The following is a 14,681-nucleotide window of genomic DNA, read 5'->3' as shown; positions in this document are numbered from 1 at the left end:
AGCACCATCACAAACACATTTTATAGAGATATCTAAATCACAAACAGTGATAACAAACAAATAACTAAACAAACACAACTAAACTATTAAACAATACCATACACTGACCTGCCTCATCCCCACTGACATATATATATCACTGTTAATCTACTTTTTCATATACAGTGTAATTTAAACCTCTTCAATATACCAAATCTTTTTATTTTAGGAAAACCTAAAATTGATTCACATCCTCAATGTGAGTAAAAATACTAATCATTCTAAAAATTATTCAATGATTTTTATTAGATCAACATTGTCAATTTATCAATTTCAAGAAGTTCAAACATTGTTTGGACAATTTTCTTGTGTTGGTATATCAGTGTCCTTCCATCTCTGAACATATATTATTCTTGCTGATGTAATCATGTATTGCAGTGTCTTTTCACATTTCTTCTCAACTTGATCAATCAACATTCCAAGCAAGAAAATCTCTGGTTTCCTCTGTATCTTTACATTAAAAATGTCCTCTAAAAGCAAATTTTAGACTCTGTGGTTGGAGTGTGGTTAGGTAGTGTGGTTGGAGACATCAGGGCTGGCCTAAGACAATTTGGTACTTGAGGGAAAGAAGCATGATTCCTTCCTCTTCTTGTTCCACGTGCAGAAACCAAGAGGACTGGTAGCTGAATTTAGCTTAACAGTATAATTGGGACAGAGGTTCGAAACACACTGCAGAAATAATCCAGTTTGAGAGCACTTTAACTGCACTGGCTCAGTGCTAGGGAATCCTGGGAATTGGACTTTATTGTGGCACCAGAGCTCTCTAACAGAGAAGGCCAAATGTCTCACAAAACTACAGTTCCCAGAATTCCATAGCATTGAACCAGGACAGTGTCAAATTGGTTTATTTCTGCAGTGTGTTTTGAACCAGGGCCTTTCATTTCACCTGAAGTCAGCTGGCTAGCCCAGGGGGCAGAAAGCAGGCACATACAGCTGTGTCTTATATGATCGTGCTATGCTTTCCCTTACTTTGCTGCAGAATTTGCATTTATGTTAAGCATTATGTTGAGCCAATGTTGAACATTATTTATGTATGTTAGAAGCCCTGAAGATATTGAAACAGGAGATGAAAGCCCTGCTCATGTGCCACTCATGCAAACAGAGCTGTTGAGTGTGCTTAAAAACAAACAGCATTCTTGGTGCAGTATAACCCCATCCTGAACCAAGAATTCTGCAACCCTTGTGAATTCTGTAAATGAAGGGTGTGGACTCTAGATATTATTAGACTATAATTCCCACAATTTCTTACAATTGACTGTACTGGATAGGGTGGTAGGAGCTGCAATCCAACATCTGTAAGGCCACATATACCCTACTCTTGTTTTGAATTAAATGTATCAGTGCAAATTTCATGCCTTTGATTCTAATTTGGCTAATCACAGAGAATAAAAAGGACACAACAGCACTTTTTCAATTCTGTCTCTGCTGTAATGAAGACCAGAAATTTGCATGTAAAATATGTATTTGCAAATGTATACATACATAGAAATCAGACTTGCAGGATGCTCTATTTTCTAACCAGTAATCTGTGCTGCACCCTTTACACTAGCCCACCAAAAGTACAAACACCTATATTTGATATGGCAAAAGGGGACAAAGCTTTCAATGGTGTTCAGCAGAATCCAGTTCTAAGTGTGGAATGGCACTGGTGCTGGGCAGGCCGAACAAAATTGCGAACACTGTAAGTGGTAGACTACCAAATGATGCTCCCTCCTTTTACCTCCAAAGTACCTGTTGCACTGAGTCCATTCACCCCAGTGGAGTTTGGCATAAGTCACCTACCCATTTAGCCTACTTAGGAAACTAAGAAAACCCACCCACCTACCCAGCACAGTGTCCATGCTGGCTGGAATTCTGGAATCTCTAAACCAAATATGACGTTTCCATATAGGAGGAGCAAGCACATAATGTATGAATGCTCATCTTTCTGTTCAGGGCTGTATGGCCTATACTGATACACCCATTATAATATGCTATGGCCACCCTCCTTTACAATGTAAGACTCACCTGCAAATGGCTGACAATACAGTAGGGCTGGCGATGTCGCAGACCACAGGTGGAGGAGGCAGAGAGGCGATCAGCCCGACCTACCAGCAGATCTCCTGTGCTTGGGTAACAGCTACCTTGGGAACAGCCATGGGGGGGGCTCAGGATCTTGGCACAGCACTCCCCCCAGCACTGTGGAAACAGGGGATGTTCAGAATAAAAAAGGAAATAAAGAATAGGGAACACTGTGACTAACTCTATATCACTTCGGACCAACATTAATGCAAGAGGAAAAGACTCTATCACAACACTGAAGTACAGGTTGAGTCTTCCTTATCTGAAATGCTCAAGACCAGAAGTGTTTTGGACTTCAGATTTATTTATTTTTGTATTTTGGAATATATCTTGAGATGTAACCCAAGTCTAAATATGAAATTCATTTATGTTTTATGCATCCCATGTACATATAGCCTGAAGGTAATTTTATACATAATATTTTAAACTAATTTTGTTGATGAAACAAAGTTTGTGTACAATGAACCATCAGAAAGCCAAGGTGTCACTATCTAAGCCACCCATGTAGACAGTTCTGGAGTATTTGAGAATTCCAAATAAGGGGTTATTAACATGTACTGAGCCCCAAAAATATACTTGCTGTAAAAATACTTACAGGGAGAAGGGATAGCAAGTGCGGAATTAAGTTTCATTTCAAAACACCACAATGGTGGAAGGGAACCTGTTTTATCGTTACAACAGTAACATTGTAACAGCTGTCCTGATTAGGCAGGGAGAGTTCTGACAAGTTCTCGGTCATCCCATTTTTTAGCTTCTTTTAAAATGTCCCAGTTGCTTTCTCTGCTTCCTGCTTTCCCTTTGTTCTCCATTTACTTTAGCTGCTGCAAACTGAGTTCAAAGTGCAACAGTAGTTTGCACTCAAGTAAATCAGCACAGGGGAAAGCAAACTACTACAGCCTCTCCTAGCTTATGTGTCTCATTAATCGTGGCCAAATTCTGATGCTGCTTGGCCACACATAGAATCATAGAATCGTAGAGTTGGAAGGGCCATCCTGTCCAACCCCATACCACATGCCCTGGCCTGTGAAAGAAGATAGGCAACAGGTAAAGTTCTGCACTTATTTTCAATGTTATTTTAACATTATTTTAAATATTACCAACAAGGGACATTTTTTTCATGTTTTATAAAATTTTTGCATTCATCCCAGTTTTTTTAAAGCAATAAGTAAGAGAAGAAGCTATTTTTTAAAAACGTCGTAATAACATCAACATAGTGCTGCTCAAAGTTCACTGCAGCAAGTAACTGAGAAAGAACTAATGTTTAAAATGTTACATTTCCAAACTCTGTATTTAACTTAACAATATTTTAGTTTGCATGAATTCCATGAACAGAAAGACACCTGAGATTCTTCAATGTGAAAGATTATTGAAGCAGTTTCTCCTACAGGGCAATTCTTCAAGGACAAGTAAGAGTCCATCTTAAGTTGGCGGAGGGCTAGCAAACCCTTCAACTGTCCAGATTTGACAGGGACAGTCCCAATTAATCCTCTGTCATCCCACTCTTTCAGCTGTTTTTAAAATGTCCCAGTTCCTCTTTCCTCCCCCCACTTTCGCCCCTTGTCTTTTGCTTACTTCATTTGTTGCAAACTGAGTTCAAAGTGCACAAGCAATTTGCACTCAATGAATTCAGCAGTTGGGACAGGAGAGGAAGAATGCGAGGCTCGCTCTTCCCAGTTGGCTCATGCAAAAGCAAACTGCTGCTGCTCCTCCTAGTTTGTGTGTTTTTCCTCATTAATAACTTTTTTCATCTTTACCACACTCTGATGTCGCTTGGCTACACATGTCCCAGTTTTCATCTCTGAAATGCTGGAAGGTATGGAATAGAGAGAATATAATTTCCCCAGGGGAAAAAAAAGAAGATGGAAGACCATATTCAGATGTGGAGTGAGGCTGACATGGCTTCAAAATGTGTTTTTTTAAAAATATATAATAACACAGCATCACTTGGTACCATAAAAGACTACCAATAATTAGGAGATTATATGGGAATTGTAGACCATTAGCAACCTTAACTAAATACTTTCAATTCCTACTAATTTCAGGAAAAGGGATTTACAACTCAGTCCACAGACTGGAAACGATCAATATACATCCCCATCCATAAAAAAAGGAGACACAAAAGACTGCAGCAACTATAGAACCATAGCTTTAATCTCCCACGCAAGCAAAATCATGCTTAAAATCCTGCTACATAGACTCCAACCAAATATGGAGAGAGAAAACCCAAGCAGGTTTCAGGAACTAGGGACCACATTTCAAACATACAATGGTTAATGGAGCACACCAAGGAATTCCAGAAGGAAACCAGCATGTGCTTTATAGACTATAGCAAAGCATTTGACTATACAGGTTACAAAAAGCTACGGAATGCTCTTTAAGACATGGGAGTGCCACTACATCTGATAGACCTGAGGAGAAATCTGTACTTAGGACAAGAGGCTACTGCTAGAACAGAAAATGGAGAAACAGAATGGTTCCCAATTGGAAAAAGGGGCTGGCAAGGATGCATTTTATCACCCTATTTGTTCAACTTGTATGCTGAACATATCATAAGAGCAGGTTTAGGCTCAGAAGCAGGAGGAGTGGAGACAGGAGGAAGGAACATCAACAATGTGGATGACACCATACTACTAGCAGAAAATATTAGAGACTTGGAACAATAACTAAGGAAAATGAAGGAAAAAAGGCAGGCTTATTGCTGAACATAAAGAAAACAAAAATAATTACCATGGAAGAGGAACTACATAAATTCAACCTAGATAATGAGGAAATCAAAACAGTTAAAGAGTTTCTGTGACATTGATAAGAATGCAGATTATGTTCAAGAAATAAGAAGAATACTACAAATGAGATAGGCAGGCATGAAAGAACTAGATAAGATCCTAAAACATAAAGATATACAACAGAGCACTAAAATCAGAACCATCCAAGCCAGTGTATTCACCATCATCATGCATGGAAGTGAAAGCTGTATAGTGAAGAAAGATGACAGAAAGAAAATCAACTCATTTGAGATGTGGTGCTGGAGAAGAGTGCTGAGGATATGGCGGATGGCCAAAAGGACAAACAAATCCTTGATCAGATTAGATCAGAACTCCCCCTGAAGCCAACATGATTAAATTGAGGCTGTTGTATTTTGGCCACATCATGAGGAGCCATAACTCATTGGAGAAGACAATAATGCTAGGAAAGACAGAAGGCAGCAGAAAGAGATGAAGACTGCATGCCAGATGAATAGACTCAATTAAGGAGGACATGAGTCTGAATTTACCCGACCTCAGCAGAGCAGTGGAGGACAGAGGATTGTCATGAGTTGGGACAGACTTGAGGGCAGTAACACACACACAAACACACACACACACACACACACCCCTTCAGCTTGCTTATTTAGAAGTAACTTCCAGTGATCACAACAGGATTTACTTCCAGGTAGCTGCAGAACTTTAAAAGTGTTCATTTTGGCTGGATAACACCCAAACTAAACAGAATGTTTTCATCACGCTGCTCTTACAAATATTTAGATTTCCTCCACCCTCACGTTCCTGAAGAAACAGTATTAAAAGTATATTTGAAGTATTCCACTTGATTTGGGAACAATAAAGGCTTTCCTGTATAAACAATTCATAGCTGTTTCCATTTGATCTACTGCTTTCATTCTCTTCCCCCTCCCCTTGACAATATGCAGGCAGTGACTGGAAAACACACATACTTCCCTTGCACATTCCATGGCCCTTGTTCTTTCCACTTGGCCTTCAATCAAGTTCCTTTACTCATACACACAAATCCCCCACTCATTCATCACCACCTACCACTATATCAACTGGTTGTTGTCCTCGAACCCACCCTTCTGCATACACAAAAATCTAAAGTGATTGAACCACCACCACCCCCAAAAAAACCAACCCAAAATAGAACCCTGAACAAAACTTACACATCTGTGAAAATTAGCAAATTTAGATACTCCAGGTATTGGTATTCAGACCAACTGGTGCTAAGTGGGGAATTTTGGTTTCTTTGGTGAATAGGTTTTAGTTTTGTTTTTCAGTGTATTTTTTATTATTACGTAGATTTATAAGCCACTTTTCAAAATAATATTTCATTCAAAGCTTATGCATCAATACTGATAATCTGTGCTCCTTTGGGATTTCTACCACCCTACATTTGAAGTGCAGGCTCACTTCATTGGCAAGTAGCTATATAATTCACCCTACAGGCCAAACAAAAATTTCTGGGTCACTTGGGAAAAGAGAGAGGTAACTCCACCACCTCTAGCATTGATCCTGATCGAAACTCCCTACCCCAGACAGCTATCATTGTCCTTTAAAACCTTGTCCTATCTGGGGATTTCCAGAGTTATCTATATAGTTTGGCTCTGAGCAAAAGGATAAGGGATGTCACCAAGGGGATGCAAACTGCACTAGGTGACACATCAGAGAGGGGTGTCACTCAGGTGGGAAGGGACTGCCTTCCAGGTCTTGGCAGCTCTGCTGGGCAGGCAGTAAAGACATTAGCCTCCTTTGCCACCCAGCCAGCAGCTCCACCAGACCTGGAGAAGGCTCTTGAAGAGAGGAAGGAGATATTAAAAATGATCCACACCAGGTGTCAAATATACTAGGTATGCAACTGGAAAGGAAGAAGATGGGGATGTGTATAAAATGTTTGAGAATTAGAAAACTAACCATACTTCAGTGATAGTTGAAGATCAACTCATCTGGAGGATATCAGCTTAGAGAAAACTGCTGTAAAGACTGTAAAATATTAAGCAGGTTAAATACAATGAACCCTTGGTATCTGCTGGGGTTTGGTTCCAGGACCCCCTCAAAATCTGTGAATGCTCAAATCCCATTATGACATAGTAAAATGGTGTCCCTTATAGAAATTGACAAAATCAAGGTTTTCTCTTTGGAATTATATATTTTTTGAATATTTTCAAGCCATGGATGGTTGAATCCATGGATACAGAGGGCTGGCTGTATGCTCATGGTGTTGTGGTTGATTTACAGGACTAGGGTCCACAGATGGATTGATTAAAACAAGTAAGCCATAACCCTGTGTTTGCAAGGCCTGAGCAGGACAGATAATGACTGCAGCACTTGGAGGTTCCTCATTCACAGGGTCACCATGAGTCAGAATCAGCTTGATAGCAAATAACAACCAGGTAGATTTATATACAAGTCCCCACTCAGTTACAAAATTCACTGAGTGCCCTTGGGTCAGTCATTCTCAGCTTGACCTACTTCAGAGTTGCTGTGAGGATGAAGAGCAGAAAAAGAGAGGCATGGACAGGTCAGATTAGCAATGCTTCACAGGCTTGGGGCCCAGTGCTGAAGGAAAAAGTTGGAGCTGGCTTCCTCTCCTTCCCCAGTCAGTTCTTGAACCACTAGACATTTCGGTTACTATTTACATTTTGCATGTGATGTGAATAACTGAACAAAAATGGATTTTCTTAGGACTTTATCACACTAGATAAATCCCACTCAGAAATAGGATTTTAGAAATAGAAAAAAAATTCTTAGGACCTTAAAGTGAATATAAAGGGGACAAAAATGACACCTTTTTACTTTCAGAACTTCCCAAAAGTAAAAAGGTGTCATTTTTGTCCCCTTTATGTTTGCTTTATTTTTGTGTTATTTCTGTTTTGCAGAAACGTCGTGTGAAATACCTCCTGCATTTGCAGGGTTTTTTCTACTTTAAATCTACTTTCTGAGCGGGTGTGATAAGGTCGTTAGTCTGAAAAATGTACACTTTTATGCTGCAGCCTCTTGTATGCATCTCTTTTAGTATTCATTCATTCATTCATCTGTTGTTTCTATTCCACAACTTCTAGCATAGCTCAGATGTGTGCATCTTATTTTAGAACTGTTCTAGGACCCTGGCCTTTGCCATTCTTGAACTTACAAGAGAAAAAAACAGACTAGAAATGTAATTAATTAAAATAAAGGAGTAAATTAGCACGATGATTTTTTTTTTTCTGTTCAAATCCGGCCTGTAGGGCTTCAAAGGTGCCAGCTCAGTGACCCCAATCTGACACAGACAGCTAATGAAAGCGCTGGCACTGAACGATGCTACTTTTTTTTGCCTCAAAGCTGGGTTTCTTTCCTCCAGAGATAACCCTCATCCACCCCACTATCTCCTCCTCCTCTCTGCACCACTTCCACCTGCTTCTGTTGCTCACAGGAGGGTGGGCCTGGAAGGAGAAATGTCTCTCAGCTCCTCTGCCCTCACACTTCCCTTCCTTCGGTTGTGGGGCATGGGAGCGGAAGCTGCAGCCCTGCCAGAAATAACCCTGGCGGGGATCGGCTCTGTTGTTCGGCCAGGCTGGCCTCGTGCCAGGGACGTGGGGGCTGAGTTGTGAGTCTGTGAGAGAACACGTCCACTTGGGAGACCATGTGGGGAAGGGCACAGCAGTGCCAAGCAGCAGGGATCATCATCACCACCCCTACCACAGAGCTCAGGAATGGTTTGGGTCCCTCTGGATACCCAGGCCTTCTCTTCTTGAACATTAACACCTTTCCCCTCCTCTCCTTCAGACTGGCAAGGGAACCAACTTGGCAGTGACTCTTCTGTAGCTGCGAAGGAAACACCGAAGGACCATTCCTTCCTATTCCCCTCGCCATAACATTGCATCAGTGACTCCTACAACTGCTGAGCGGAGGTGGAACAGGTGTGGTGGGATTCTTCCTGTGTCATCTCCCCCTCACACATACACGCACACACACAACACCCCCTCTGCATTACTGGCTGCTCCCAGGCACTGAGCCAGCACTCGCTGAGCCTCAAATCCCCTGGAGTCAGAGCTTCAAAGGGAGCCAGGGACAAAGACTCCAGCTGGTGGGGTGGGTTGTGCAGCTGCCCCAGGACTGAGGTTGGTTTACGTTCAAAGGGAACACACTAACCACCCTCCTGTTCTGGAGGCAACAAGGAGAGAGGGATTTAGAGAGACCTTGGTTGCCAAAATGAAGGAGTATGGAGCTGAAGTTAAAGGTTGGCTGTTTCATTAACTACATGTATCTTCTAGTCCTCCAGTGAGCTCAAAGCCTTGTACATAACTCTCCCTCTTCCCCACTTTATCCTCCCATCAGCCCTAAGGCAGTGATTCCCAGACTTTGGTGTTTTAGACTCCCACAAGCCCCCAGCCAACTTATCCAAAAGTCAGGAATTCTGGGAGCTGAAGTCCTAAACATATGGAAGACCAGAGTTTGGGAATCACTGGTCTAAGGGGTTATTCAGACTGTGAAAATAGAAGGCGGGTTAAATCTTTGTTGTTCACAAAGATTCAATTAAGTTTCTTGGGGGGCTGCAAGCCCCCCGTCATTAACCCGGGATAATCACTCTCTGTTTTCCCCCCCTGAGTTTTCCTAAAAGATTTGCATTGTCAGATGTGTAAATAACCGATGCGAATAGATTCAGGATAAAGGGGGATAAAATTCTGCATAGCTTGAATGTGTTTCAAATACATCTGCATCACTGACTCCATCTTTATTTGCAGTGCTGGCACGTGTGAGCAACAGAATTCATACAGATGAGCAGAGATGCGGTTCCTATAAAAAAAGTGTGAACAACAAAACTGGAATGTATTAATGAGACTTTTTGTATAGCCACGCTAACAAAAACAATGTCTGAATATGAAGTCAAAGGCTTTCGTGGCTGATATCCATAGTTTTTTGTTTTTTGGGGGGGCTATGTGGCCATGTTCTAGAAGAATTCTCTGACAATGTGACACAGATGCAGGTGAAACATCAGGAATAAACTCTTCTAGAACATGGCCACATAGCCTGAAAAAGTAACAAAAAACAATGTCTGAATAACCCCCAAGAAAAGAATAGCTGGCTCAGTTACAGAAAATCGATTTGAAATTTTCTCATTGCAGAAAACAGGTTTCTCAGATTACAGAAACTGGAATATCAGGCATCCACAAGATTCATATTGAAAAACATAAACAAGGGTCTCAGCCAGGGACATAGCCAAGGGGGGGTCCTTGGGGTCCGGACCCCCCTCTTCCATTAGAAAAATGAATGGTATGTGCTGCTGCGCCGCCGCGCCCAAGCCCCATTATAATGGTGGCACTTAGTCTGGACCCCCCCCCCTTCCTAAAATCCTGGCTACGTCCCTGTTTCAGCCCCACATAAAAACACACACAGGAAGATTTGGAAGGTTTTTTTTACACAATCCTAACTGTTAATAGGATGGGAATGAATAAAGTGTGTCTCATTTAAAATGAAATTTCTTAGAAGAACACATATAAAACAGTATGTAACTTCTCCTGGTATCCAAAAATGGAGTTTTCTACTCTCTCCACACATGGCTATCAAGAGGATGGGAGTAGGAGGAAGGGATGATGGGAACAGCAGTATGGAGAGATACATGTTCTCCATCTCTAGTTGTCTGATGTGGGAGACTTGCAATTATTTTTTTACCAATGTGTCAGAGAACGACAAAAAGTTTGTGTCTATTAGGTCCAATTCTTTCATTCCTGGAAAATTGCTAGGGACCAGCAACCAATAGCTCAGGGATCAGAACCAGTCGAAGGACCACTCCTCTGAGTATCACTGACTCAGAGGATGATAGCAATGACTATTCCAAACCAGTTAATACAGAGCTGAGTTGCACAGTTATATGTGCATGCTGATAATGCCCAGTTTAAGAACTAAAAAGGCAGACCTCTCAAAAGCTGAAATCTTTGCCAAAGACAACAAGGGCATCTCTTTTACATACCTACATTAGCCTCTCTCTCTCTCAGACACAAACTTTCACTCAGTAATCATGTCTGTCCCATTGCCATGACCCCCTATGTTTAGTTACAGAGACAGCTCAGTCTCCCAGCTCTATAAATAATTAACTTACTACACCAGATTTCGAGGTGTTAAATGCGTAAGAAATTTACAGGGGGGAAGCCTGTGACTGTACGCACACATGCTGACATGGATCATTTCACATTCCATGTGTCAGTTCAAGTAACATAAAAAATCTAACAATATCTGATTGTACACACGCAAACAGACAGGGTCTAAGTTTTAAAGAAAATTAACAGAGTATGTCAGAATGAGGAGTCCACTATAATACATTGGTCTGAATGTTAGACTAGGACTCTGGGAGAGCATGAGTTGAATCCTTGTTTGGCCATGGAAACCCACTGGGTGACAGTGAGCAAGTCACACTCTCTCAGCCTCAGAGGAAGGCAAGAATAAAACTCCCAGAAGAATCTTGCCAAGAAAACCCCATGATTGGTTTTGCCTTAGGTTTGGCATAAGACTGAAATGACTTGAAGGCACACGGCAACATGTCTGAATAATATAATCCCCCTCTTCCTGCTTAATAAGACACACTCTTAAGATGCAATTTTCTTAAGAACAATGGGACCTGGAGTGTGTCCAGAGGAGGGTAACCAAAAAGGTGAAGACTCCGGAAACCATGCCTTACGAGGAGAGACTTAGGGATCTGGGTATGCTTAACGTGGAGAAGAGATGGTTAAGCGGTGATATGATAGCTATGTATAAGTATTTGAAGGAGTGTCATACTGAGGATGGAGCAAGCTTGTTTTCTGCTGCTCCAGAGAAAAGGACCCAGTGCAATGGATGCAAACTAGAGGAAAAGAGAGATTCCACCTCAATATTAGGAGGAACGTCCTGACAGTAAAACCTGTTTGAAAGTGGAAGGCATTCCCTCAGAGGAGTTTATTAGACAAGGGGAATTGGAAGTATAATTCGATGGCAATCTGAATGCAATCATGAGGTTTGTTATTGCGTGATAACCCACTACACACAAATCTGGCCAATGGGAAGTCAGTCCGAATGGAATCATGTGGTTTCATGATATTGCGTGATAGACTGCCACATGCAAATTCAGGCAATGGCATGCTGTTTTTGGGCAATGGGGAGCCAGTTTGAATGCAATGCATATTCACATAATTGCATGAAACTAGCGACTTTAAGTGAATGCGTTTTGGCCCCACTTTCTTTTCCATCGAATTTAAGAGAAATTCCTCCCGTTTGAAAAACTCCAGAGAGTGGTGGAGTCTCCTTCTTTGGAGGTTTTTAAAGAAAAGCTGGATGACCATCTGTTGGGGGTGCTTTGATTGTGAGTTCTTGCATGGCAGGGGGTGGACTGGATGGCTCTTGGGGGGTCTCTTCCAACTCCATGATTCTATGACTGGCAGCAGATGGTTCAGGGACTGGCACTGGTCCACAGACCACCACCCTGAGTAGCACTACCTTACAAGAGAGTCCTACTGTAGTCTGTGGACATGCATAACTGTTATGTCTTTCTGAGAGAACTGGGAGCCCAGCTGATAGGCAGAAAATCAATAGGGCCAGATTTACTCATCCTTGCTGCCTCCTGGAGAAGGCAGCACCTGTTGACTTTATTGTACAGCTGTGGAAAGCAGTAAGGACATTAACTCAAATCTAGTAGCATTCCAAAATGGGACAGATGTTAATCTGTCCAACATTTAGAATCATAGGGACAGATTCTACCACCCTTAACCAAAAAAGCAAAACACATATTCCACCCATCCCACACCTGAATCAATATAATCCAGATCATAAAAGATCTTAAAAGTCACATCCCCCAAGAAGACCATCTGCAGCCTGGCCCAACTTGCTGCCTTCCAGATATGTTAATTTGCAATTCCCATCACTCCCAACCAACGTGTTACGCTGCCTGGGGATGATGGGACTGGTTATGAGGTTGAATTCATCAGAGAGTGTTCTGTGTGTGGCATCAGAGATCCCAATGGTGCTGTCCCAAACTGACCCTTTGCCTCATCCATACTGAGGAGAGGGATGAGCTTGGGTACAATACTCCAAGAGATGAGGGGCTACTACACCCTTACTGGGGGGGGGGGGCAGAGGCAGGACAGCTGAGAAAGACTGAGAGTTTCTGTGGGCTCTGGCAGGAGCAACAACAAGGTAGTGACACAAAAGGCTTGGGGGGTGTCTTTGATCCCAGAAAATAAAAAAGACAACTCTCCCTTCCACCCACTACTTTGGCTGCCATGCTTCCTTTGAGGCTGTATCTGCCCTGCAGAATTAATGCACCTTGACGCCACTCTAACTCTATTCCTATGAAATCCTTGGATTTGTAGGAGACATACTCAAGGGTAGCCGTGTTGGCCATATAGCAAAACGTGGTTGTTTCTGATTTACGGCAACCCTAAGGCAACCCTATCCTAGGGTTTTCTTGGCAAGTTTCTTCAGAGGGGGTTTGCAATTGCCATCCTCTGAGGCTGAGAGAGAGTGACTCCCCCAAGGCCATCCACTGGGTTTATATGGCCAAGCCAGGATTCGAACCCTGGTTTCAAAGGTCACAGTCCTGCACTCAAACCACTATGCCACCCCAACAGAAATAGAAATTCATGCTTCTTAGTGATGCTCCAAATGGAGGACTTTTTGAAATTCTTCCTGGACAGAAATGGAGGACATATCCTGGAAAAGGAGGATGTGTGGTCCCCACGCGAAGGGTGACCAAGAGCCTTAATGGCAAAGGAGGACCACACAAAATATAGGACATACAGGAAAAGTTGAAAACTCACACACACACACAAATTCCTGCTTCTTTGTGATCCTCCAAATTCCTCCTCGAGAGAAGGCTGAAATGAAGGACATGTCCTGGAAAAGGAGGACGTCAGGGTGACCAAGCGTCATAACGGCAGAGGACAAAACTCCACAAAAATGCATGGCATTCAAGAAAAAAATGGAGGACATGAGCAAAGAAAAGCTGAAAACATTCAAACGTAAATCCATGCTTCAGAGTGATGCTCAAAATGGAAGACCTTTTGGTACTCCTCCTGGACAGAAGGCTGGGAAATGGAGGACAGGCCCTGGAAAAGGAGGGCGTCTGGTCACCATGCGCAGGGTGATCAAATGTCCTCTCCACAAAGGAAGATAAGAAGCCCTAAAATGTAGGACAGTCAGGAAAAATAGAGATGACCAAAGTAAAACTGAAAACACAGCAGTGTAAATGTCATGCTTCTGAGTGATGCTCGAAATGGAGGACCTTTTGGAAGTCCTCCTGGGAAGAAGGTTGGAAAAAATGGAGAACCTATGGAAGCCCTGGAAAAATGGAGGACTCTTTGGAAGCCCTCCTGGGCAGAAGGTTGGAAAATGGTGGACATGTCCGGGAAAAGGAGGACAGATCCCCTGTGTAAGAGGTGTGTGTGTGTGTGTGTGTGTGAAGAGAGAGAGAGAGAGAGAGAGGACTCACCTGCAAACAGCAAAGCCCACATTGGGTCCATTTGGTGCCAGCCTTTCAAGAGGCCAGAGAGTGTGACTGCTGAGGGGAAACCCCAGGGGAGCAGGAGGGAGCCCTTGGGCCTTTCCTGGTCCAGAAGAGCCTGGGTCCAGCAGCAGCCTCTGCCTCAGCAATGAAGGAGCAGGCACTGAGGGAAGAGCCCAAACGTTACAAACTTTTTAGTTAGTTGGGGAAAGCCAGCCAGCCTCCCTCCTCCTCCTCCTCCTCCTCCTGCAGGCCCCAGGGAAAAGTGGATGGAGTTTTTATTGGGGAGGATCTGCTCCATGAAGGGAGGCAGGGAGGGAGGCACGCAGTGGCTCTCTGGCATCTGGAAGGCTCTCAACACACCATAC

General features: G+C 42.7%; 1 protein-coding gene across 1 annotated transcript in view; it reads right to left on the bottom strand.

Annotated features, from left to right (window-relative positions):
* LAMB2 (laminin subunit beta 2) overlaps positions 1 to 6,414 on the bottom strand; it is a 61,349-nt gene extending 54,935 nt beyond the window's left edge. The window contains 3 exon segments of the mRNA XM_042447442.1: positions 2,047 to 2,184; positions 2,186 to 2,217; positions 6,399 to 6,414. Coding sequence (XP_042303376.1) covers positions 2,047 to 2,184; positions 2,186 to 2,217; positions 6,399 to 6,414 — 186 coding nt within the window.
* Positions 6,415 to 14,681: the final 8,267 nt, after the last annotated feature.

This window comes from Sceloporus undulatus, chromosome 2 (assembly GCF_019175285.1).
Source record: "Sceloporus undulatus isolate JIND9_A2432 ecotype Alabama chromosome 2, SceUnd_v1.1, whole genome shotgun sequence".
Classification (NCBI taxonomy): Eukaryota; Metazoa; Chordata; class Lepidosauria; order Squamata; family Phrynosomatidae; genus Sceloporus; species Sceloporus undulatus.
Note: the sequence above shows the minus strand (reverse complement) of the source record. Positions and strands in the feature narration are given on the sequence as shown.